Source organism: Trachypithecus francoisi, unplaced genomic scaffold (genome assembly GCF_009764315.1).
Source record: "Trachypithecus francoisi isolate TF-2019V2 unplaced genomic scaffold, Tfra_2.0 Lachesis_group3, whole genome shotgun sequence".
Classification (NCBI taxonomy): Eukaryota; Metazoa; Chordata; class Mammalia; order Primates; family Cercopithecidae; genus Trachypithecus; species Trachypithecus francoisi.
The window spans coordinates 163595999-163621728 of NW_022681468.1; the positions used below are offsets into that span (position 1 = coordinate 163595999).

Here is a 25730-nt window from a genome sequence, read left to right on the forward strand (position 1 = left end):
CTGGGAAGATCCCGCCCCGTCACCCCAGACGCGCTCTCCCACCTGCAGCCCCCAGGGCTCCCGGCCCTTTCCCGTTGCCACGGCGGCTTGTTGTCAAGAAACGGAACTTCAGAAAACCCCCAGATAAACACTGCATTAGGTGAGGATTTCATTCTAATCGAGTCCAGTGTGACCCTGGCTGTCCCTCCCTTACCAATGCATACCTGTCTATGAGTGAGATGAAAAGAATGTCCACAGGCCAGTTTCTTTCAGAAGCGCCTAAGAGATGCGCATGTACAGGGGTGTCATGGAGCACCCGGGAAGGACCCAGGCCTGGGCAGGGAGGCGCTGGGGCCGACTCTAGGGAGCAAAGCTCTCGAAGGCCCGACCTCTGTCACCCGACTGCGGACACTGCCCTCCCATCCCTGCTGTACAAGGGAGCGGTGGTGACTACTCGAGGCGCTGAAGATACTGTTGAGGGCCCGGAAGAAACTTCAGCAGAGCAGGGCCTCTCCCCTTGCAGGCCGAGCCGCGGGCCCTGCGCCCTCCCCCTCCGCCGAGCCGGCCGAGGGCGCGTTTGCGAGAGTCTGGCGGCCTCTACCGGAGCGCCTCTGCAGAGGGCCGATGCTCCAGCCCGGAGACGACATGTGGCGCTCGGGCGAGGTGAGAGCGGGCGCGAGTGCGCCGGGGGCGCTGGGGGGCTCTGCGGCGGGCGGCGCGCGGCCCCGGGCGCGGCGCGGGGCGGACCTGCAGGGCGGCGGCGGGAGCGCGGGGCGCAGGAGCCGCTCCGCCCGGGAGCGCCGGGGAAGTTCGCGCTGGCAGCATGGGGCGGTGACGCCGCACCGGCCTTCCGCGCCTGCCAGCCGGGCGAGAGCAGGCGGAGGAGAAGGAGGATGCACCCTCACCGACGGCTCGCCTCCTGGGGCCGGCGCGCAGGGTGAGCCCTGGGCGCGCCGGGCCGGGGCCGTGGGGTAAGAGGACGCGAGCGGGGAAGAGAACCGGCGGCGCCGGCTCGGTCCGCACCCCTTCTCCTCGGGGCGCCGGAGCGGCAGGCTGCGTGGCCGGGGAGGAGAGGTGCAGAGCAGGCGGGGCGCGCGGCCAGGCCAGAGCGCAAACTTTACCCCGGCGACTGCGGGGCTGAAGCCGGGCACGGAAGGGCGCGGGGTCCGGGCGGCTCAGCCCTGCCGGATGGGGCACCGGGGTGCAGTGACCAATTGGGGGTGGGGGACACCCGCTGCCACCATCGCAGGAGCCGGAGGGGAGAGATCGCCCACCTGGAAGGCCAGCGTCAGCCCCGGGGCTCTGAGGCGCGCGGCGTCCCGGCGCTGCTCGCGGGGTGGACTCGGACCCCGCGGGGGTGTCGCGCGCGTGTCGCGCGGGGTGCTCGAGGCCAGGGGACTCGGAGCCGCCGCTGCACCGCACGCTCCCAGCCCAGGAGGAAGGCGCTGCCCGGCGGAGCGCTCGGCTCGGACCCGGGGCAGGAGCCAGGGAGGTCTGCGAAAGCCGGGAGCGAGCAGGGGAGGGCCCGGGAGCTGGAGACCCTCGGCGCGCCGCTGCGGACCGGGCGGGTGGCAGACCGCAGGTGCCAGGGCGACCCAGGCTGCGGCTCCGCAGTGCAGCCCCCGCGCCCACCTGCCCTGGCGCGCCCGCCCTGGTGAGCCTCTGTGGGGGTCGGGAGGGTCGTGGGAGCGCAGCCTTTCCTGAGGGTCCCTGGCTTGGGGCTGAGGGGCGGCTGGAGGCGCCGCCCGGGTTTCCCGCATGCAGCGCCGCGTGCTCGCTGCCTGGCTCTGGCCCGGGCCCCGCGACGAGCCCCAGGACGCGCCCAGGCGACCACCGCATGGCACCCTGCCCTTCTTGGCAGGAGTCGCAGAAGGCCTTCGCTTCCGAGGTGGAAGTACCTGTTGTGTCTCCCAATTCCGGAGTTTGCGGGGGTTGGGGGTGGGGGGAGCTTGTTGGGAAAATGCTTCTTTTCGAAGCGTTCTGTTCGGATGCCATGAGCACCTATTTGCGTTATGCGCAGACTGAGAAATGCGCGTTTTCGCGAAGGTTGGTCGTTGAGCCCAGGGACAATGTCTGCCTGGATCTCAAATGCATTAATTAGGGTCCAGCACTGAGCGGAGACCGACTTCCACAGATGCAGTGGTTAAGTTATGTAGTCACGGGGACCGAATGCCGGGAAAGTAGCCACACTCTTTTATAGGCAGTTGTTACAGTATTGTGATCCTGCAGAAAACCTGTTTCTTAAATGTGCTTTTCCCCACTTCTTTCCACATACTTTCTCAGTGCCTTGCAGAGAGAGGAGTAGCTTGCTGGCTTTGAACGCGTGGCAGATATTTCAGAAAGGTAAAATTATTGCACTTGTGGATTTGACGGATACAAAATACAGTCGCTCGGATAACTAAAGCGTTTATTTTAATAATTGGACTGATGGTTTATTTGATAACATACTGAAAGACAAAACAGAGTATTTGAGTGGAAAACAATAAATTAGGATGATTCTGCACCCTGACTAGAAGCAAAAATAAGCCTTTTGTTACTTATTTTTATGTTCCAACTTACTACCCAGTGAGGGTGGTGGAAAATACCTGGTGTGCAGCTGTCCTGGGGAAGGACAGCAGGCTCCTTTCTTTGCAAATTGTTGTGATAGCAGTGTGATTTCATTCCAGGAACTGTGACACAACAGCATTGATGTTCACGTGCTTCCCCGCTTTGTGTGCTTTTCAGCTTCAAGATCAAGCTGGAGAAGGGAAGAGTTATTCCCCCATATTCACCTGCTTCAACTACTATTCTTATTGGGAATGGACAATGGAATGTTCTCTGGTTTTATCATGATCAAAAACCTCCTTCTCTTTTGTATTTCCATGAACTTATCCAGTCACTTTGGGTAAGTTACCATCTGTGCTTTTATTTTATGATGTTAGGGACACTGGTGCCTTTCAGACATGTTACAGGAGCAGCACATCCATTGAGCAAGCCCTCGCCTGCCACCATTGCAGCCCCAAGCCCTTCACTTGTAAATAAATGGAGTCCTTGCCCTGACCCACGCTTTCTTCCTGAGCAAGGCTGCTCCTCGCGTGGGGTCTCTGAAGTGAGTCAGAGCAAAAAAGGCAGATTATGTTTTCAGAAATGGAGGCTGAAGATGAGATCCGAGTCAGCTGTGATTCTTCCTACTCAGGTTAAAACAAGATTCAGGAGTTCACGTGCATGAAGGATAGTCACTGCTTGTTAGACAAGGCAGTGCCCATATTTCAGTTGCCCTCCGCAGTTCCATTATGCAATCGAAGTTGCCTTGAAAGCTAGGCCCATGCTACTTGGCATTGAAAAGGACTCACAATGGTCCTGGCCTGAGCCAAGGCCCTAGAACTGTGACCATCTGAATGCAGGTGCAGACACTGTAAACCACAGGGCCCGAAGATCTGAAAGACACCCCTGAGGTTCTGGCACTATCATTTCCAGTAACCCCTCTTTCATTTTAGCCTTTAGTATCCGTACACCAACTCTAACCTCTTTTTTTTTTCATGAAACTAGTGATAACCGACATGGTGGATGAATATTCTTAGGAGGCTGCTGTTCCTGTTCTGACCTGTGCCCCAGAATTGTTCTGGTTAATCAAAAGGATTGTAACTTGAAGTTAATGGCGTATAATTAAGAAATGAAACGTCAGGATGAAAGTTGCCAAGCATTAGTGCTGCAAAAATGGGATCCAGAGGTTTCACAGCCTATCCACATTTATGTAAATCATCACAGACGGGGAATATACAGTGGCTTGGCAACAGCCTGTAGACAGCCTTTCTGTCCAGGGGAGAAAGAGGACATCCCCGGGGCCACGATGTTTTTGGTCTGTCCTCTGAACATTTTCTGCTCTTCCGACTCTTCTGTGCAGAGGAAGGGGTGGATGTGGGGGCCCTGCTCAGGTGCAGTGGCTGGTAGAAGACAGCACTGGGACTGTAGTCCAGGTCTACCCGGGTGCAAGCCTGAGCCATTAGCTGAGACTTTGTCCAGCAGAGCTGAGCTAAGGAAGATGCCTGTCCCTCACCAAACGAAGCCAGGCAGTGTGTGCACTCTAACCCCACTGACAGGAACAGGTGTGTGGCATGTCTTAGCGCTTTGAGCCGTTCTAAGTATTCCCTTGGGAAAAAGCATGGGCTGTGAATATTGCTTATCTTGAGTGGACGCCTCCCTTCCTATGCCTTGGGATTTTTTTAATCTGTTAAATGAAGGTTTTCCTTTACAAGTTCTCTGCAGCTGTCACAGCCTGTAAACTAGCGTGTTCACAATGTTCTTCTGAATGAAATGTCTGCACATAGGTGAAATCACACAGAACATTCAAATTTGTCAGCTAATGCATTAGGTAGTTGGTTTGTTTGATATACCACATATATTTGGTAGCATTTTGGAGGTGAAGAGTATGTCAGGATTGGAAATTTATATTTTCTTATATTTTTTTATATTTTCATATATTTTCTTTAAAAGGTCTTGGCTAGTCCAGGCGCGGAGGCTCATGTTTGTAATCCCAGCACTTTGGGAGGCCAAGCGAGGGGCGAATCGAGATCAGCCTGGCTAACATGGTGAAACCTCATCTCTACTAAAAATACAAAAAATAACCAGGCATGGTGGCACATGCCTGTAATCCCAGCCACTCAGGAGGCTGAGGCAGGAGAATCGCTTGAACCCAGGAGGTGGAGCTTGCTGTGAGCAGAGATCAGGCCACTGCACTCCAGCCTGGGCGACAGAGCAAGACTTTGTCTCAAAAACAAAACAAAACAAAACAAACAAACAAAATATTGGCCAAATGTATTACGAATTTTCATTGAATAAGCATGAAATGGTTTCACTCCCTGGTAGATACAGGTCTGAAATAGGAAGTAATGTATATAAGGACTTTAGCCCCAAGAAGCAGTTATGCTTTCTTCTTTAGTTCTGTAGCTTTCTGAGGTCATCTTCAAAATAGAGGGGTGTCTTAGTCTCTGAAAGCTAACACTGAGTAAGTGGTAGAATACTCCTCAAATTTTCCAGAAAATTAACTGTTGGAGCAGCTTTTAATCTTTTAGGTATATGGCCAGTAGTCCTTCATAAAACAGCATCTAGTAACTGCAGCAAATACGTGAGATACAGAAAACGATAATAAAAGGAATCTCTTTAATTCTGCCACCCAGAGACAACCATGCCTCCCATTTGGTGCACTGACTTCCCCTTGCTTCTGCGCAAGTTTTTATACAGTGGGATCAGGCTGTGCAGTTTGGTACTGTGCTTTTTTCATGTCCAATCCATTTGCACAATTTCTTTCAATGTACTAGTTTAAATGGCTGCATATTTGACAGGGCAAGAGTGTCTTGTGTTAGCCTCTTCCCTAATTGGGGATGTTTACATAGTGAATGATTTTGCTGTTACAAATTTTCCTGTAGTGAACGTATTTGGCTTACAAGTTTTCTTAGGTATTTGGGATTATTTATATTAGAAGATATTTTTGTAAGAGGCATTTTATATCAGGTGCTTTGAGCACTTTTCACTCTTGACCCTGCGCGCCCAATTGCTTTTGAAGAAGTGGGGTTTCTAGCAAAGCAGGAAGCCAGGTTCACACATTCTGGCCAGCAGGGCATGGTTTTCAACAGCCACAAAAGACTTCATAAAATACATCAAGCCCCTATTTATTTCTCATCCTATAGGAGGCTCCTCTCACTTGTGTATTATCTAAATGGACTTAAGAATAATTGTGTCAAATCCCAATTGAAGTTTCCTAATATTGAGTTAACTTTCAATCTTGAAAAAATAGCTACCACAACATGGAACACCTGTCTTTACGTTTCGTGTTTTGGTTTTGGATGACTCCTGGGAGCCAGTGTATGAGCCGAGCACCGTTAGCCCGTCTTCTGGCTGGGAAGGAGGGAGAATGAATGCCTGACCTCGGAAGTTGGGAGTCCTTACTCGGAGCTTCCTGTGTGACTGTGCCCCCTGTTACTTCTTGGGTTCCCTGACTTGAATGCACACAGTTTGCAGGGTAGCTCTGGATCAAACCAGTCTAGACAAGAGGAGATATAATTCTAAAAGGTAGTCCCTGCTTCAGAGTGGAGGGAGTTTTCAGTAGTTGGGGATTAGGGGGAAAAAGAGTCTGGGTCAGCTCTGTTTCTTTTCCCTCCAGAGAAAGAGTTTATGTGATCGGGTTCAAAAGAAAGGGGAAAGAAGAAGCATCAAAGGGTTTAATTTGAACCTGATTCTAGGACAAGAGAAGTGCGCACTCCTGAGAGCTCAGAGAGCTGGCACAGGGTGAGGAGGGCTACAGAGAATCAGGCAGGGAAGAAGGAGGAAAAAGAAAAGGTGTAGGGCTATGTGCATGGACCAAGTCGAGATGCAGTGTTTGTGAAATGTGTGTGGCACTGGCAGTTGGAAAACTTACAGATGTGATAAGTGCAATGTACTTGGTGATTATATGGGATAACTGATGTGAAATCGCTTTGAAAATACATGAGTGTTCTTCTCCTTCTCTTGGTCACATTCTAAATTTGATTGGAGTCACCAGCAGCTCATTTTCAATAGTCTTTCTAATTCTTCTGTTAGTTTTAACTTATAGAACAGAGCCCGAGTCAAGCATACAATACAATAAGGCCCTTTTTGGACACTCAGCCCTGTGCTAAGGTACTTTTGACGATCTGGGATTATTTGAGGCATTCTATTTATTTTAGTAAGACCAGTAAACAAAAGTACATAGTATAGAAAAACCAGTACAGAAACAATATTGGCACCAATATAATGTCAAAATACATACTATTAAATTTAAACTGGAATTAATTTATCATCATTAAGAAAATCATACTTTATCAGACCTGATAGACCAGTGACAATTGTGAGATAAAATTGAGGATTATCAGCTTAATAATAAAGTAAAGTCTGAGTCCGTTGATTTTATTGTCTTAAATATATTTTGGAGGTTTACTGATTGATAACAAATCTGCTGAACAATTTTATTATGTGGGAGCCGCAATTCAAATAGACTTTGGAAAACAATATTTTATAAGCAGCAATTAAAAGTGTAGGTTCTTGCAGAAGTGGCTTTTGAACATGAACAGATAGAGTCTTCTTTATGTGTCTACACAAGTGTGCTAGTGTGGACCTTTGGTTCTGTGAAGAGAGCCATTCCACACGCGCACTCAAGGCCAGTTCCCTTCTTTTAAGTAGAGCAGAAAGTACATTCTCTCTGAATCATGCAGGTACTCACGGTATCCTTTTTTTTTTTTTTTTTTTTTTTTGAGGCGGAGTCTCGCTCTGTAGCCCGGGCTGGAGTGCAGTGGCTGGATCTCAGCTCACTGCAAGCTCCGCCTCCCGGGTTCACGCCATTCTCCTGCCTCAGCCTCCCGAGTAGCTGGGACTACAGGCACCCGCCACCTCGCCCGGCTAGTTTTTGTATTTTTAGTAGAGACGGGGTTTCACCATGTTAGCCAGGATGGTCTCGATCTCCTGACCTCGTGATCCGCCCGTCTCGGCCTCCCAAAGTGCTGGGATTACAGGCTTGAGCCACCGCGCCCGGCCCATGGTAACAATTCTAAAGGCGCTCAGAAGCCCACTGAAGCGGGGAGCGGGGACACCAGTGGTGGTGCGCCCACAGACTTCAGCGACCCTTAGAAAGCCGAAAGGCAGTTCTTGCATGTGGCAAAAAAAGTAAGTGGTTAAAACAGGGTTCTAGGGGAATGTCCAACATTTTTTTAAAGGTACCCAAAGAAAATAATTCCCAGTTATCTGCTTTATAAAGGAAACTTTCCGCGTGTGCAGCAGGCAGGAGAGTCGGCCAGCGCAGCTCTCCGCCAAGACCGTCTGGCAGTCAGCTCGGGAGTGAGTCACCGGCTCCCTTCAAGGGGAGAAGGAGCTTGTGGGCTTTTGGGTTTTTACAAAGGTTCAAATTGCATAAGATGCTCATTTTAATTAATGAGAAATTTCAGAGGAAAGTACTAGAAGCAAAAATTAAAAAAAAAATCTCATCAGAGAAGTCTGGTGGTAGCAACGATAATATCAGCATGTATATGAGTGTATCTCCTTAATATTCAGAATGCATTTTTTAAAAAAATGCACCGTTTAATTTACACATAATTCTTGATTTTCAGGTGAAAAGAGCTCAGGCATTAGAGCTTAGAGAAGTGTGTCCAAGTTTCACCTTCTGAAAGTGGTAAAAGCAAGGGCTCCCTAAGAATGCAGGCTGGGCTAGCGCGCTCCACTGCAGGGCCTGCTCCAGAATGTCCTAATTTTTATTATAGTGCCCTGACATGGGAAGGAATGAGGGGAGGACTATATATGAGAAACCAAAGAATACCCTAATCTAGAACTCATATGTTTACCACTGTGAAAACATTGTCTACTGCAGCCCGAATAAACTCCAACATGGAATATAGACTGTGAACTGGAATGCTGTAGAGAAAGATCATTTGCTAGTGAGAGTAAGACCTGCAGTGAAACAGCCTTCAGCGGTTCATTGAAAACTCCATTTTATTTGTATTTATTTAACAACTTATTTTAAAATCAAAGGCCAGTCTAAAAGTGAATGAAGCACAGAACCAGTTAATTTTCAGTTTTAATAAGAACAATTGGGCCATCACTGTACTGTCCGTTTCGTTCCCATTTCAGGACCGATGGTGAATATTTAGGATGGCATTAAGTGTCATTTTGACAGAGGGCAGTCTAGCTGCCTGGTTTCCATCGCTGTCCACACGCTCTCTGTGTGATGTCAGAATAGTTACTTCTCCTGCCTGCAGCTCAGTTTCTAATCTCAACGTGGGATTAATCATGGGTCCAGGATCACAAGGCTGGTATAAAGGATCCATTGCCAACCTATGCCAAATGCTTACGCAAGCCCAGGTCTGTGTCAGGGGAAGGTGTGCTAAGTGCACCAAGCCATTCTGGGTACTGTGACCAGAAGACTCCTGGGGTTTACTGGACCCAGAGTGTGAGATGGCTCCTGGCCTCAGCCTGAACACAGCAAGGTCCTTGCCTTGCCCACATCTGCAATGTCTCCCTCACAGGGGCATCCTGGGGGACACTGCCCTTCAGCTACACCAACGTGGATTGTGTCCTCACCATGCACCAGGCACTGTTCCAGGTGCTGAGATGCACAGAGCAGAGCAGGGGCAGAGTGGGGCCTGCTTTCCAGGAGGGTGCACTCTGGTGTGCACGGAATAAGTGTCAGTAGGTTATGATGATTGCTATGAAGAGTGATTCAGAGTAAGAGACAGTGCATGTGCTGGAAAGAGATGCTTGAGCAGAGATCTGAGGGAGGTGAGGATGTGAGCAAAGCTGTTGGCAGAGAAACCTGAACTGGCAGGAGGAATGGTGGGTGAATCCCAGGCTGTGTGGCAGGTGCATGCTTGACGTGTTAGGAACAGCGGAGGGGCAGGCATGAGGAAGCGAGAGATGGGGAGAGAGCATCATCAGGGAGGATGGGCTGGGGTCAGGATCACATTCCAAAAGTAGGCCATACAGGGGAACATCAGGAAGGACAGTTGACTTTTATTTGGAAGGGCAGAGAGGGCCACTGAGTGGTTTTGAGTAGGTTTGAAATATGATCCAATTTGGATGTGACAATGATGTGACTTAAACGTTGAAACTCACTCTGGGTGCAGAGTGAAAGAATAGAATGGAATCTGGAGTGAAGTGAGAGGGGGTTAACCCAAGACACAGTGGGGACCGTGAAGAGGTGATTGCAGGGGCCCAGGGGAGTGGCTGTTTTGGCCAGCAGCATTACTTGATGGGTTATTATGGGCATGAAGGAAAGAAAGAAGTCAGGGATGACCCCTAGGTATTTTACTAGAAAACCTGACAGGTTCACCTGCCTATGACTGAGCTGGAGAGGGCAGTGGGGAAGAGGTTTGGGTACAGAAGGTCACAGGTGCAGTGGTGGTGTGGGAAGCCCCTGGAGACACTGCTAGGTCTCCCAGTGGATGTAGAGGTCTGGAAGACAGAGAGGGATTGGGCTGGAGGTGTGGACCTGAGGTGTTTCCATACATTGGGAAGTATTTAAGCCACTGGATTGGATGAGACAGTCAGAGGTTAAGTGCAGACAGAAAGGAAAGGGTGTCTGGATTGTGCCATGGAGCATGCTTGTGTTCTGAGGTCAGGAAGGTAAGAGCGGCAGCAAGACTGAGGGGAAGAGGCAAGTAAAGAGAAAGACAGAGCTGTGCCCTGAGGTGAAGTGGAAAGGGGTTGTAGGAATGTTGCCCACAGGTCAACTAAACTGAGGACCAAGACTTGATCTTCAGATTTGGCCATGTGGAGTTCATTCCTGGCCTCCCGAAGAGAAGCTTCCTTGGGATGCAGGCAGTGAAGGCCTGGCAGAGTGATTGCAAGAGAAGGGAGGGGAGGCAGCGGGGTTTGCTGATACGGACAAACCTCCCAGTGAGTTTTCATGAGAAGACGGGCAGAGAATGGAGCAGTGACTGGAAGGGAATATGGGGTGAATGAAAGGCTCTTGTAAAGAGTGGTGATATTAGAACAGATGTTCTTGCTGATGGCCATGGCGAGAGAATGGGGAGAACGTGTGTAAGGACTGTGATGGAGCGTCACTGTGTCATCACCTATGCAGGACCCCCAGTGTGTCTGGAAGGAGGGATGGGGCTGAGTCGAGGAAGGAGGGCAGGGTGGGAGAGGTGGCTCTGGCCTGTGGGACCAGAGGACTTGGGTTTTACCTTGTGGGCAGCAGGATTCTAAGTTGGGCAGCAGTGTCAAGGGCAAGAATGCAGAACCTCCATGAAGAGTGAGGCATGCACTTCAGCAGGATTTTGGGAGCTGCAGGGAGAACTGGGGAATTTTAGGATTTGGCAGGAATATCAGAGAGTTCTAGCATGGTGTTCCATGGCACAGACTCAGAGCCTCATAAAACAATGTGGCGTCCGTCCATGTTTTCTACCTTAAGAGGGGAAAGCTGTTATTTGGAACCCTAGGATTGACCCTCACTGTCCAGCCAGTGTGCATCTTGGTTTTGTTTTTCTGTTACATTGCTGTTGTTTTTCTAATATGGTGCTTAAGTGATGGGTAATGGGCATTTGAGGGAAACATCACACAGTGTTGCCATTTAGAGGTACTCATTTAATGACCTGAAAGAAACGGACAAGTAAACAGAAGAGACATTTTTTTAGAAGTCATTAAATACTGGGGAAGAACAAAATTTAAGAAGACGGATAAGCTGCAGCTTAAAACAAACAAACCCAGTTCAACGTCCAAAGTAATTTCCAGTCAAAATACATCTGCAGTTGCCATTATCGAACTCACTCTACGTAAGTCAGAAGTGGTCATCCATATAAGGAAGATGGCATCACAAAGAAGCACATCACACACTGCCTTCACTAGCACCAGTGGTGGAATGACAATACCGAAAAGACTTTTTCCTCTCCAGAAGTGGCGCCACAACTTGTACTCTCTCAAGTACCAAATAAGGAAAATGTTGGAACTGAGAATATGGCATAAGTGGGACATGTTTTGTAGAGAATATGCATTCAATATAAGGAACTAATTCCTATTTTAAGAGAACCTAGTGAATTAACCCAGACTAAAATTGAAGGGTAAGTCACCAAATTTTCAAGTATTTCTATTATGTCTAAGACTGTTGTTAGTAATATGGATATAATCTCAGCTCACAAAAATTCACTTCCCCAAAGAGTGGAGCCTTTACTTGTCCTTGAAGCACTCGTGGACTCTGGTCGACCTCAGAATGAGCAAAGCTCCTGGGCTATACTCAGTGCAGTTAAGCAAAGCAGAAGTGGAGTGTTGGCAAGTCCAGGCTGCCTGCTGACCCTAAACAGAGTGAGTGCTTTGTGGGCCGAGGACATCTTGGTTTCCACCTATAGGACTCATGCGTCACACGCTGCACAGAAGTGGAGTGTCGATGAGTCCAGGCTGCCTGCTGACCCTAAACGGAGTGAGTGCTTTGTGGGCCGAGGACATCTTGGTTTCCACCTGTAGGACTCATCCGTCACAGGCTGCACATTATTGCTCACCAAAGGCATAGCCCTGGATTTCTGTGTTGTTTTTCCAGTGCTTTCAATGAGCCAAAATGGAACAAAGCCAGCTGAAGTTCCTCCTGAGCTTAGCAGCAGTTCTTAAAGATCACGTAGCTTGATAGAGGCCCTAGCCATTTCCCCAGGCATCTGTGAAGGTCTCCTGTATGAAGGCACTTACACACCAGGGGCTGAGAAAACACAGCATTTGCCTTCTATGATACAGCAAGGGCCTTTCTCTCCATGGCTGTGAAAGCGGTGTATTTCATAACCACGCACTGCAGATGAAGCATTTTTGAGGATGGTCTATGGACAGAGGAGGGCCTCCAGTTCATGCAAAAACAAAAAACAAACAAAACCCTCTGCTCCTACTCTGACAGGCATCATCAGAGCTTTTTAAAAATCTGTTTCTTCCCTCCCAGCAGCTATCTTCAGTTAATACAGCAAGGACAACACTGCAAATCCCCTGCCATGGCCCCTGTCATACAAAGAAAGGTCTACAGGTAAATGCAAAAGGTAGTTATGACAGGAAAGGGTAGACACTGAAATTCCTCCAAGAAAAGTGTAATTATGTACAGATGTGTGTAGATATACTGAAACTAACGAAAATAATTTTGATCAAGAAGTGGAATCTGAGCTTTGAAATTCTTAAGCATAGCATTCTGTTCCATCACTGTGGGAATTGATTAGGGTATTTGTGAGTGGGATTCAGAGCCTGGTGGGATGGTATTTCCCTAAAAAACTGGCAGAGCAGTGTGTCTTTATCTCCGCTTCTGGAGAGAGCCACTGAAAACAATGCTCACAGAGACATCACGGTGGCTGCACAGCCTCCGAATGGTCAGTCATGAAGTCAAGCCCTTGTCTCTGGACAGCCAGGGCTGTTACCATCTAACACAATTTAGGAACATTTTCACAACAGAGAATGGAGTAGCTTAGAAAACTTTAATTTCAACATTAAGATTTGCTTTTTCTACTACTACCTCAATTGGTACGATAAAGAGACAAGGACCTTTCAAAAATTGAGCACCTGGACATGGCCTAAAATTGAGTTGCAAACTCGACAATAATTATGAAGTCCATCATGAGGCCAGATCTGGTTTGACCAATAGTTACACAACTGGGTAGGTACAAAATATAACCTTCTTTCTTCCTCCCATAAAACCCTGAAGAAGAAAGCTGTTCACTGGAAGGAGCTATGCTAGGCTTAGTGCTTTGTCTTTCCGAAGTGTGCAACTAACCATGGATGTTAGAGAAAGGGGAATTTAATGTTTTTAAATATGAAATCACAGATTGAAAAAAGTATACGTCTGTGGGCTCCATACTAACAGGAATGAATTTTAGCTTGTTAGAGCTTCAACTATATGTATTTTTATGGTGATGTGAAAATTAGATCAAAAGAACTTTATTCTTTTATTCTTTATTCTCTTATTATATTCAAAAGGGAATAGCTTTACGGCCAGCAGAGAATTGATCTGTTTAGATGCAATCAATGAAAATGGCTGACTTTTAAGAACAGGGTGGAGCAGACCGGCGTGGATTCTGACCTCAGCATCTCTCCACGGCTGGTGGCTCTCAGCCCTGATTTCAGCCCTTTCACGGGAGAGAAAGCGCCTTAAGCAGAGCTAGGGCCCACAGCCAGGCACTTCAGGGAACTACCAGGAATCACATGTTCTTCCCCCAAGTGCCCAGGGCGCTCACTTCTTGGGAACCACAGCTGGCTTTCAGTTTGGTAAGTCCCCTTGAAGCCAAATTTGCAGTCAAGTGCTCAGTAATTCAAAACCAGTTGCTATTTGCACATCTGAAAGCAGCTGTGGAAACCTGAGGTGGGATCCATGCTCTTCAGCTGCGGGGCTGTCTTCTTGGCTTGTGGTCTCTCTGTCCCCCCAGATACCATCCTCAGTTTGTCTAGATCTGCTAAGGCAGTTTCTAGTTTTGTTCTGTTCATACTACATAAGCTTTTGGAATCTGGATAACTTAATTGAACAAACAAAAAATGTTCTTGTGTCTTCCCTGAGGCTCAGCCCACTCTTCTCGAGGGTTTATTGTGACACTGGGTCCCACAGAATGTGCTGGGAGCTGGCCCACGGAAGGGGCAGGACCCCAGAGATGACACAGACTCCGTCATGTCTGTCACTCACTCCCCAGTCCTGGCATATTATTCACAGCACAAATGCTCCCAGTCCAACTAAGGCTGCAGCGAGGTTTGGGCACAGCGTCGCCACCACGCCCCAGCGCCCAGTTGCAGGTGACTCTAGCAATACTAGAACTCGGTTTTTGTGTTTAAACCAAACTTCTGAAATCCCCTGTGAGTGGATTAGGCTCTGCCAGTCCATGCACCGTGGCTAATCGCTCATTGGTTGTTTAAAACGGCTAAAATATTGACATAAACCAACTCCTCAGAATCACAGAATGATAGACTTGGAGCCTCAGGTTAGGTGGTTGGATAACTAGCCCCAAGCAGAGTATCCTTGGATGTTCGAGAACAGAGGTGTATCGAGGCCAAATAGTCCCCTGGCCAGTGTGGGAGCTGTGTTCTCAGATCCTCGTCTCAGGAGACAAGCCTCCACGTGCCTCCCTGGTTTCTGTATCTTGAGAAGAATTTGTAAGAAATAATACGTCTTCATGCTTCCTCTTGTTTCTCTTTTTAAAAGCTTTTCACAGATGCCAACCAGTTCAGTGAAAGATGAGACCAATGACAACATCACGATATTTACCAGGATCTTGGATGGGCTCTTGGATGGCTATGACAACAGACTTCGGCCTGGGCTGGGAGGTGAGTGTGCCCTCCTTGGCTGAGCCCGGCAAGGATCTAGGAAGGGCTTACACCTCATCTCAAGCTTGTGTTTGTGCTGATTCAAACAATGCCTGAAAGAGCTTCCCTGCCAGGATTTTGGTCTGATGGCTGTTCCACTCTTGCCAAGGATCATGCATCCTTTGTTATTTTCTAGATGCAAGAACCTGGGGGAAGTGGTCCCCCCCAAGCATCTTTGCAAAATCCCCTCTTCCCAGATAATCTTAACGTCTAGTCTGGTTAATTTAAGGAGGAACTGGTTTTTAGGTGTTACTAATGCTGAGATTACCCTATGTTAAGAAATGATATAAAATCAACCTCATACTCTTGTATCTATGCGAGTCCTTTTCAGAAATCCACTGTGGAATGCAGCCATCCTTTATAGCTTTATGGGTTATACATTTAATGCTTCACTGTGGCCACAGTCCTAGTATTTACTTTGACTTTATGGAATTCAATAAAAATGAACTGATGTAGATTGCTCTCAGTAGGGCACACCTGGCACAGCTTCATTGCTGTGCTAAGAATTGTGTGCAGTTTCCAGTTTAGATGTGGAGTCTGAACTTGTTGGGTGAGGTGAGGTAGACACTTTCCAGTGAATACATTCTTGGAGGAAAAAATTTAGTTCTCTAGTATTTGCATTTTTTTTTTTTTTTTGAGATGGAGTTTCACTCTTGTTGCCCAGGCTGGAGTGCAATGGCATGATCTCGGCTCACTGCAGCCTCCACCTCCCAGGTTTAAGTGATTCTTCTGCCTTAGCCTCCGGAGTAGAAGGCGTGCACCATCAGGCCCGGCTTATTTTAGTATTTTTAGTAGAGACGGGGTTTCACCATGTTGGCTAGGCTGGTCTCAAACTCCAGAACGCAGGCGATCCACCCTGCCTTGGTCTCCCAAAGTGCTGGGATTACAGGCATGAGCCACCATGCCCTGCCTAGTATTTGCATTTTTAACAGGGAGATCCACTTAAAGCATGAGTGGCCACTCTGCCTTTTGGGCACAGGCTCCTTGGCAGTCTCTTACTCTGCCCTCTGAATGATGTTCCTAGGCCTCTGTGCCCAGCGATCCAGTCCCTTGAACACACTCAGAAGGGTCAGAGCATCTCGAGGAGCCCTAAGCTGCCGTCAGTGCTTGTGGTATTCTGTCATCCTCCCTGCCTTCCAGTCCTGCAGAGTGGGAGGAGACCACGGAGAGCCTCCCAGGCCACCCTGCTGGGGCTGGCATCTCAATGAGGAGACAGGCACACTGCATCATACAACACACAGCATCACATAGATACCTGCCCACGCACAAATGCACTCCATGCAGACGGACGATCATCACACCGCGAGCTGCTGGAGAGGCAGGCCCACAGTGCAGCTGGAAGTGACTTGGTGTGGGTTGGGGTGCACTTTGAATTGCTTCATACTCATGACTTCGGGGACTTACAGGGCCCTGGTAGTGCCCAGGGAACCACACAGTTTTTCCCCCAAATATTATTAGCCACTTTTATCACTTTACCTATTTGCAGTAATTTTGTTTGAAATCATAGTCTCCCACGATAGGGCTTTCTATAATAATAATTCAAAATGCTGCATAAGGAGAAGTGGGTCTTCCTTCCTGTCTCGGCACACTGGGCACATTCTCATCATCCTTTCCCAGAGACCACCCAGGACCTCCAGCTTTGATTGGAAATTCAGCTCCCCTCATCCTGAATTGTCTGACCCTTTTTAAAGCCCCTCTCTGTGGCGACGGCATGGCTCTAAGCTGCCCGGCTGGCATCATTGTTGCAAGTTTACAGAGGAGGAAATGGAAGTTCAGGTGTTTGCAAAACCCCAAGGCCCCACAGCGAGGCCTCAGCCCAGCTATTCCCAGGACTGCTCCCCAGGAGGCAGAAGGAGGAGGAGAGCCAAGCTGTGTTCTGTAGGGTGGGAATTTCAGTTCATGGCAGAGTGGGGAGCAGCTTGGTTTCATCCGGTGATTGTCAAGTCCTCCAAGGTTACGAAATGCACTGCAAAAGCCCCGGGTTGCAGAGGGTGGCACTGGTTAATGGACTGCGGGCACGAGCGTGCGACAGACGCGCAGGTGAGTCGGTGCAGCCGAGGGACCCGTGTCTGTTTCAGAGCGCATCACCCAGGTGAGGACCGACATCTACGTCACCAGCTTCGGCCCGGTGTCCGACACGGAAATGGTAAGTCCCGGGGCATGGCTGGGCAGACAATGCTTCCTCCGCGCCGCGGGCCCCCGCCCCGGCCCCGTGCCCTCTGACCTGCCTCGTGCCTTCCTTTGCACCAGGAGTACACCATAGACGTGTTTTTCCGACAAAGCTGGAAAGATGAAAGGCTCCGGTTTAAGGGGCCCATGCAGCGCCTCCCTCTCAACAACCTCCTTGCCAGCAAGATCTGGACCCCAGACACGTTCTTCCACAACGGGAAGAAGTCCATAGCGCACAACATGACCACGCCCAACAAGCTGCTGCGGCTGGAGGACGACGGCACCCTGCTCTACACCATGCGGTGAGCGCCGGGCGGGAGCGGGCGGGGCAGGGGGCGGGGCGGGGCAGGGGCGGGGCAGGGGCGGGGCAGGGGCGGCTGCTCATCCTGCCGCAAGAGCCGTGCCGCGGAGCTGTTCCCACGGCAGGTCTGAGACGGCAGCGCGTGTGTGCTGGGGGATCCCCCTTGCCATCTGCCCACACCAGCGCTCTTGAACGTTCCTTCCCTGGGCTGCCATAGGTCCGTGGCTGTTTGTCGTTCGGGCTCGTTTATTCGGTTCAAGCTCAAGAGCATTGTTGGAACCATGGCCCAGATAATGTCAGACAGGGAAAAATTATTATATAAAACGTAGATATCTAAGGAGGACAGGGTGTGGTGGCTCATGCCTGTACACCTGTAATCCCAACACCCTGGGAGGCTGAGGTGGGAGGATTGCTTGAGGCCAGAAGTTCGAGATTAGGCTGGGCAATATAGTGAGACCCTGTTTCTACCAAAAAAAAAAAAAATCACCCAGGCGAGGAGGCATGCACCTGTGGTCCTTGCTACTTGGGATGCTGAGGTGGGAGGATCGCTTGAGGCCAAGAGTTTGAGGTTGCAGTGAGCCATGATTGTACCACTGTGCTCCAGCCTGGGTGACAGAGATCCTGTCTCGAAAAAAGAAAAAGGAAAAAAAAAAAGGAATTTTTTCTTTTTTTTTGTTGCAATTGTGTAGCCTTTGAAAGTTTTAAAAGCCCATTTCTCACATGCTTGGATAACATTCTAATGTTGACGTTAAGTTTTAGTGTTTATAATTTAAATAGACTGTTAGTCATTTTTTAAATTTTGAATTATTCATTGCCTTGGGTAAATCAATAAATTGATCAATGAGAAAGGCTCCTTTAGAGTTTTTGAAAGTTTCCAAAGTGGGTCTAGGGAAGTAGGCTTCAGAAAATTATTATTATTTTTTTTTTTTGAGACGGAGTCTCGCTCTGTCGCCCAGGCTGGAGTGCAGTGGCCGGATCTCAGTTCACTGCAAGCTCCACCTCCCGGGTTCACGCCGTTCTCCTGCCTCAGCCTCCGGAGTAGCTGGGACTACAGGCGCCAGACACCACGCCCGACTAATTTTTTGCATCTTTTAGTAGAGACGGGGTTTCACAGCGTTAGCCAGGATGGTCTCGATCTCTTGACCTCATGATCTGCCTGCCTCGGCCTCCCAAAGTGCTGGGATTACAGGCGTGAGCCACCGCACCTGGCCCAGAAAATATTTTTTAAATTGAAAAAAACAGCATTAAAGTCAAGTTAAAAAAAAAGGAAGCACATTCCTTTTGCGTAGGTATTGGAATTTCTCTATTTTGCTACAATTTATCACAGTAAACTTTATATTTAAAAGTGTAATCATAGTAGAAACGAATATTGATGCTTTCATCTTTGGAGGATCTGTGTTTCCTAGTGTATGCTCTGGTGAATACTCTGACACACTGTGTCCTGTTGATTAAATGGGAATAAAATCAAGCTTTTAAGGAACTAAAGTTAATTTTGTTCAGAGGTCTTAGAGGGGACTGCAGCCTGAGGCCTGTAGCCTGGGAGCCGCCCTTTGGAGAGGGTTTACCCAGGGCTCCTTGCAGTGTTTCATCCCGCTGCTGTGCACAGGTGGGGGATGATCAGCCTGTGCAACATCTCATCACAGCTTGGGTACAAGGGCACATCTGGTTATGGTTTGCAGAGGCATAATCACTAACCCCCTCAGACCTTACTTCTGGGTAGGAAAAGGCAAGGACTGGTGCTTTTATCTTGTAAAGAGTATAGTGACTCAGGCAAGAGATGTGGGGGCCGTGTGCTCTATCCTGTTGGACTTCAAGGGTCTTTCTGGAAACACAATCAGGGGCTTTGTGAAATGATGCTGGCAGGTGGAAACGAGCAAAGGTGACTTCTCTCACATTTGTAGCCTCGTCTCACAGTTCCAAATCTATTTGGCAGCAGGACTGTCCTGGTAACAGCCCGATAAGGAGCTGTGATGAGGGAGCCTAGAGCACACATCTTGGCATTTTGTCTTTCCTTGCATTGATCTTCAACGTGTTTGCCCAAAGATGGAGATGTGAGTTTTGAGCATCAGTGTCCTTGGACATCACCTTGTTGATGTAGAGAGGTTTGTTGAAAAGCTGAGAAATATTGCGAGGGTTGACAATAAGTCCTTAGCCATCAGTCCATGGAAAAAGGAAGGGTTTAGAGAGAAGCGAGTACAGTCTCAGCCCTGTGTGTAGACAGCAGGTGTGGAGACAGAGGCCGAGGTGTTGGAGGATGTCTGGGAGTTCACGCAGGGCTGGGAGGAATGCTGGATGTGGTTACTGTGGGGGTGTCTGTGTTCTGCTCACAGAATGAAAATACACTCCCGGTCCTCATCCGACTAGTGCTCTTGATTCTCATCCTAATTAAATCTAAATCAAATCTTTGGATCCAAAGCCTGAAAGGTGTATCACAAGATATGCAGTTTTTTGTTGTTGTTGTTGTTGTTGTTTTTGAGATGGAGTCTCACTGTGTCACCCAGGCTGCAGTGCAATGGTGTGATCTTGGCTCACTGCAATCTCCGCCTCCCAGGTTCAAGCAGTTCTGCCTCAGCCTCCCAAGTAGCTGGGGTTACAGGTGTGTGCCACCATGACCGGCTAATTTTTGTATTTTTAGTAGGGAGGAGGTTTCACTACATTGGCCAGGCTGGTCTTGAACTCCTGACCTCTGGTGATCCACTGGTCTCGGCCTCCCAAAGTGCTAGGATCACAGGCGTGAGCCACTGTGCCCAGCCAAGGTATGCAGTTTTAATTCTAGAAGACAATTCCGAAACATTGTTGCCTGAATGGGATGCGGAGTGAGTGTCATTCCTTACAAGGGGGAGAGGCAGGAAGGGGGCCTCATACTGAGTCTGTATAGCAGGCAACTTCACAGACACAGCATCCTTCAGCCCTCAGACAGCCCTGCCAGCCAGGTGACACTGTGACCATAATGGACAGAGAAAGTAAGGCTTAGGGATGTTTGATAACCAGCCCAGGATCACACAGCTAGTGAGGAGGTCACCAGAATTTGAGCTCAGGTCGGAGCAGTGTTCTTGTCTAATCCACCACGTCTGAAAATTCGAGGGACACAGCATCATTAGATCAAGAGTGGTTTTTTGGGAGTGTCATGCCCAGAAGGGAGCCAAGGAGAGGTGAGAACCAGAGTGACTTGCCAGTGGTAATTAGTGGCTGTTTGTGCGGAGGAAGAGTCTGCTAATGAGCTGCAAGGTTGATAATGAGTTTTCTTTTTCAGTCATATACAACATTTGGAAAGTGGAAGTAGTTCCACTTCCAAGTGTTATGAATTTTAATGTGATAGAGCTCTAGATAGAATGCCACAGCAGTTTTACCTATGGATTTCACAAAGCTGGTGAAATGGCTATACAAACTACTGGTGAACTAGGAATCACTAAACCACAAATCACCCCATGGTTGAGCACTTCAGTGCCAGGGTCCTTCTGGTTGGGAAGACGCCACACTGTCAAGTCATGGAAAGCCAATGGTATACTTTGATCCAGTCATGCCCACATAGTATCCATCTCAAGGAAGTAGGTAGGACTATGGAATAAGATTTATGCACAAAGGTGTCTATTATATTACGTATGATACCAAACATTGGAAGAAATATGAAAACTTGGTTAATTTTTCAAATAAAAATGTATCTTTAATTTTTTTCAGATGTTGGACCTAAGTAAAAAGACAAAATATGAGTGTAGAACAAACTAGGTTCCCATGATGCCATTTATTTATTTATTTTTGAGACGGAGTTTTGCTGTCATTCAGGCTGGAGTGCAGTGGCGTGATCTCGGCTCACTGCAGCCTCCACCTCCTGAGTTCAAGTGATTCTCCTGCCTCAGCCTCCCAAATAGCTGGGATTATAGGTGCTTGCCACCATGCCCAGCTGATTTTTGTATTTTTAAAGTAGAGACAGAGTTTCACCATATTGGCTAGGCTGATCTTGAACTCCTAACCTCAGGTGGTTCGCCCACCTCAGACTCCTAAAGTGCTGGATTACAGGTATAAGTCACCACGCCCAGCTCCCATGATGCCCTTTTAACCTGAGACAAACATCTAGAAATGTTTGCAGGAGTTCAGTTACCATTTTCTTAAAATTGACTCCATATAGGTTATTGTACTTAAATACAATTGCTTTTAAAAATTTCCTTTTATTTTTAGTTGACCCATAAGAATTGTACATTTAGATGAAATACAGACCGATACATGTATTCAGTGTATAATGATCAAATCAGGGTGATTAGCATATCCATCACCTCAAACATGTACCATTTCTTTGTGTTGTAAACATTCAAAACCCTCTCTTCTACCTTTTTGCAAATATACAATAAATTACGGTTAACCATATTGAATAAGATTTTTTAATGGGAAATCCCTGCCATATTTCAGAATTCCTTTAAATTAGTATTCAGAGATACGCACAATTGAGCAAGCTGGAATTCTTTACAAAAGAGATTCGAAAGAGGCTGAGGGAATGTATGCTGTTTGCTCCCCAAATGTCTGGCAGTGAGCCTGAGGCATTTTTCTGGAACTTATCCATGATGTTGGCTCTGAAGAACTTCCTACCACGAGTGTGTCATGCATTCACTGAATTTTACCAGTGAAATTCAGCAGCTTCTCAGAATCAGCCCAAAGAGAGCAGCAAACATCTCCTCTTGCGTCCTCTAGAGGCTGCCTATAAAGTACTGAACAATTTCTTTCAGGACCATCTTTCAGCAAATGGAATGAGCCATTTTACAGAGCCATGCCCAGAGTTAGGCTTCCAGCATTAGGCAGGGCAGTCAGATCACTCCAAGGAAGCGCAGAGCAGTTCCTCCCCACCACACCTTCCTCTGTAGGGCTGGAGAAGTTAGGGAGCTGAACGCCGTGACTGGCCTGAGGTCGTCTAGGGTCCAGATGGATGACCGTCCCTTAACTATTTTCTTGGGTGAGGGGAGGTAGAACTTTTCGTTGTCATTGTGTAGCAGCAGGTCCCTAGTCCCCTCCAGATAAGTGCCTGAAGTACAGGGTGGCCACCTGTCTCAGAGACCACACCAGATCTGACCATACATACACTACTATGTAAGTTATAAAGAGCATATAGAGATAATAACCAAGTGAGTTGGGAGGCAGTGGCTCCCTTTCAGCTCCCATCTTCCCACACCTTCTAAAAGTGCCAACACATGTGAGAACACACAGTGAGGGTCACCTTAGGGAATGTCCCACTGGTCTTTGGGCCCCTGGCAGGAGAGCAAGTCCCCTCTGTAGGCTCTTGTGACTGCAACAGGCAAGGAGGGAGTCCCTAGAAGGCTAGCTCTGCCTGCACCACGTGGTGCTGCCTGTCTCAGAGAACCTGGCCGCTGCTCCACCCAAGCTCACTTGCCCGTGCCTGTTTAATAGAAAGATCTGGGCAAACATTGTAGAGTGTTGACAGTTTTACCATTGTAGTAGAATACGCTGCACCAAGTAAAATAACACTGGACAGTCATGCACTGACTACCACGCTGCATCATCTCTTTTGCACACTATGCTGCTTTTACTTTAAGGAAGACATATTTTTATGATTGCTTACACTCCATTTAGATTTTCCCCATGAATGGAAACCACTGCTTAATTCATGAATTGGGGAAATATGTAGTGAAAAAATCGTGGACTTTGGAGTTAGGCTGACTTAAATTGAGGCCCTGACTGTCATTTAGTAGTCATGCGTCCTTGGCAATTATATATATATATATATATATGTGTGTGTGTGTGTGTGTGTGTATATATATGTGTGTGTGTATATATATATATATATTTTTTTTTTTTTTTTTTTTTTGAGACGGAGTCTTGCTCTGTCGCCCGGGCTGGAGTGCAGTGGCCGGATCTCAGCTCACTGCAAGCTCCGCCTCCCGGGTTTACGCCATTCTCCTGCCTCAGCCTCCCGAGTAGCTGGGACTACAGGCACCCGCCACCTCGCCCGGCTAGTTTTTTTGTATTTTTCAGTAGAGACGGGGTTTCACCGTGTTAGCCAGGATGGTCTCGATCTCCTGACCTCGTGATCCGCCCGTCTCGGCCTCCCAAAGTGCTGGGATTACAGGCTTGAACCACTGCGCCCGGCCGGCAATTATATTTTAATCTCCTAGAGCCACTGTCTTTTTTTTTCTTTTGTTTTGGTTGGTTGGTTTTGGTTTTTTCTCTTTTCCAATGCAGTAAAGCTAGCTGCGGAGTCTGTTTCGTTCTTATTTGAAAACGGCTAGTAAATACATATATTCCTTGAATGGCCTCTTGGGGGCAGCATTGTCACATTTTGGCTTCATGATTGGTATCAAATAGCATAATAGGTAACTTGGATACATATATATCTGGAAGTTTTGAACTAGACACTGAGATGTGTTTGTATATATATACAAGCATGCATAGCTATACATTGTCAAGTTCAAAGTGTCAAGTTCAAAGCTTCTTTCATGAAACCAGATGTATTGGCTGACTTGCAATTTTTAAGGTAACACATTTTATATTGGCAAGAATCAAAATGTGATTTAAAAATTTGTAAAACATAGAAAATTACAAAGTGTGGAATATGGTTATGTTAACACCAAGACCAAAGAGAATTAATTTTAGTGTGTATCATGTTTATATGTCTCTGCGTATAGACATACATGAGTACATATGTGTATGCCTGTGTATGCGCACATAGTCTCCTATAGTTTTTGAGTGGCCTCATTCACTGAAAACTTTTGTGAATAGCTTTACAATTTAAAATACACAGCACTGAAAAATCATTTTCCCATGTCATTAAACATTGTTTTGAAACTTTGCGTTATAGTACATCCCATCATGTGGTTATACTGTGTTTATATGATTTCTGTAAAAAATTCATGATACATCTATTTTTTTTCTCTGTGAAAACATTCTGGTCCAAGCACCTACATATATCCTTTGAACAAATCCCAGGAACTGGACAAAACATAAATTTTTGATATTAATACAAATTTTCAAACTGTTCTCTAGAAAAATAGTACCAGTTTCATTTCCATCAACAGTGAGAGTAGAGACCATCTATGACTTCCTCTCTGGCACCTTATATATAAAAATGAAAACGGGCCGGGCGCAGTGGCTCACGCCTGTAATCCCAGCACTTTGGGAGGCCGAGGCGGGCGGATCACGAGGTCAGGAGATCGAGACCATCCTGGCTAACACGGTGAAACCCTGTCTCTACTAAAAACTTCAAAAAATTAGCCGGGCGCGGTGGCGGGCGCCTGTAGTCCCAGCTACTCCGGAGGCTGAGGCAGGAGAATGGCGTGAACCGGAGGCGGAGCTTGCAGTGAGCTGAGATCCGGCCACTGCACTCCAGTCCCGGGACAGAGTGAGACTCCGTCTCAAAAAAAAAAAAAAAAAAAGAAGTTTCCGCCTATTTTGCTACATGAGATCCAATTAGCCAGTCCATTAAAAACCATACATAACATTTACTCATCTCAAGATTTGTAGTCACTTCAATTTTTTTTTTTTTTTTTTTTTTGCTTTGGGACATGCACAGAGCTCCCTTGTTCTGACTTAATTTGAAATGAGCCTTGTTCCCAAGATTGGAGACATGGAGCCTGCCTGGGACACCACTGCCCTTTCCTCTGTCTAGTCCCTCTGAGCTCCCCGTAGGCACACACCCACACCCTCCCTCGTGTCTTCAGTCACTGAAGACAGAGACTTTGCACCAGCCTGCTGTGGAGGCAGGCAGTGGGGCCAGGGGGTGGCACGTTGGGCACACTGCCTTTGACTTCCCAGCTGCAGTTCTGTGTTCCCCGCAGAGTGTCTTTTGGACATATATGTCTCAATCATGTATGACATATGTATGACACACATATCCTGTGTAATTCCATATATTCCATGTCATTCCAGCACTGGGCACTCAGGAGGAACTTATGTGTGCTTGTGAATGAATGAACCATAATGGAATGAATGAGGTCTCCTTTTCCTAAATGAGGCCATCTCACCACCCAGACCCTAGTATGAGGGACTTGGAAAGAGATCCAGAGAATGTCTGGTTCACAGGCATGTTCTATGCTTAGGTTTCTGCCACTTTAATAAAGAGTCAGATTTATTCTTGCTAAAATTGTACTTGCAGCATACAGATAAGGACATTTCAACACACATTTCTTGCATGTTTGGTTTGAAAACGTGAGCAGGCACACTCCGGGCCTGTTGAGAAGGCCATCAGTCTGCAGCCACTGCAGGCAGTTCCCTCTGGCCAGGCCATGCTTTGGACTGTCGGGCACACATCTCACACAGGACCACATCACCCTTTGCAAATGGACCATCTCCAGCACATATGTGCTTTCTTAGGTCCTGACCCCACAAAGGCTGCAGACATCCTCGTCCTCGTGAGAGAGGAACCTGAACTTCAGAAATATAAACCCATTTAAACTGCATAACACCTTAACATTTGGTAGTATCTTTATCCCCCTTCACAGCTGAGATAAATGAAACAGTAGAATGAACACATGGTAATTAACCCATCGATAATGTC

General features: G+C 47.7%; 1 protein-coding gene across 2 annotated transcripts in view; it reads left to right on the forward strand.

Annotated features, from left to right (window-relative positions):
* The first annotated feature begins 322 nt into the window (after positions 1 to 322).
* GABRA5 (gamma-aminobutyric acid type A receptor subunit alpha5) overlaps positions 323 to 25730 on the forward strand; it is an 82853-nt gene continuing 57445 nt past the window's right edge. Inside the window, exons 1-5 of one of the 2 annotated variants that reach the window (XM_033190803.1) lie at positions 2255 to 2322; positions 2704 to 2863; positions 14603 to 14724; positions 16842 to 16909; positions 17014 to 17234. In XM_033190803.1, coding sequence (XP_033046694.1) covers positions 2778 to 2863; positions 14603 to 14724; positions 16842 to 16909; positions 17014 to 17234 — 497 coding nt within the window. In that variant the 5' untranslated portion in view covers positions 2255 to 2322; positions 2704 to 2777. Of the gene's footprint in view, positions 643 to 2254; positions 2323 to 2703; positions 2864 to 14602; positions 14725 to 16841; positions 16910 to 17013; positions 17235 to 25730 lie in introns of those variants that run through there. The other variant, XM_033190805.1, reaches the window with a different exon arrangement.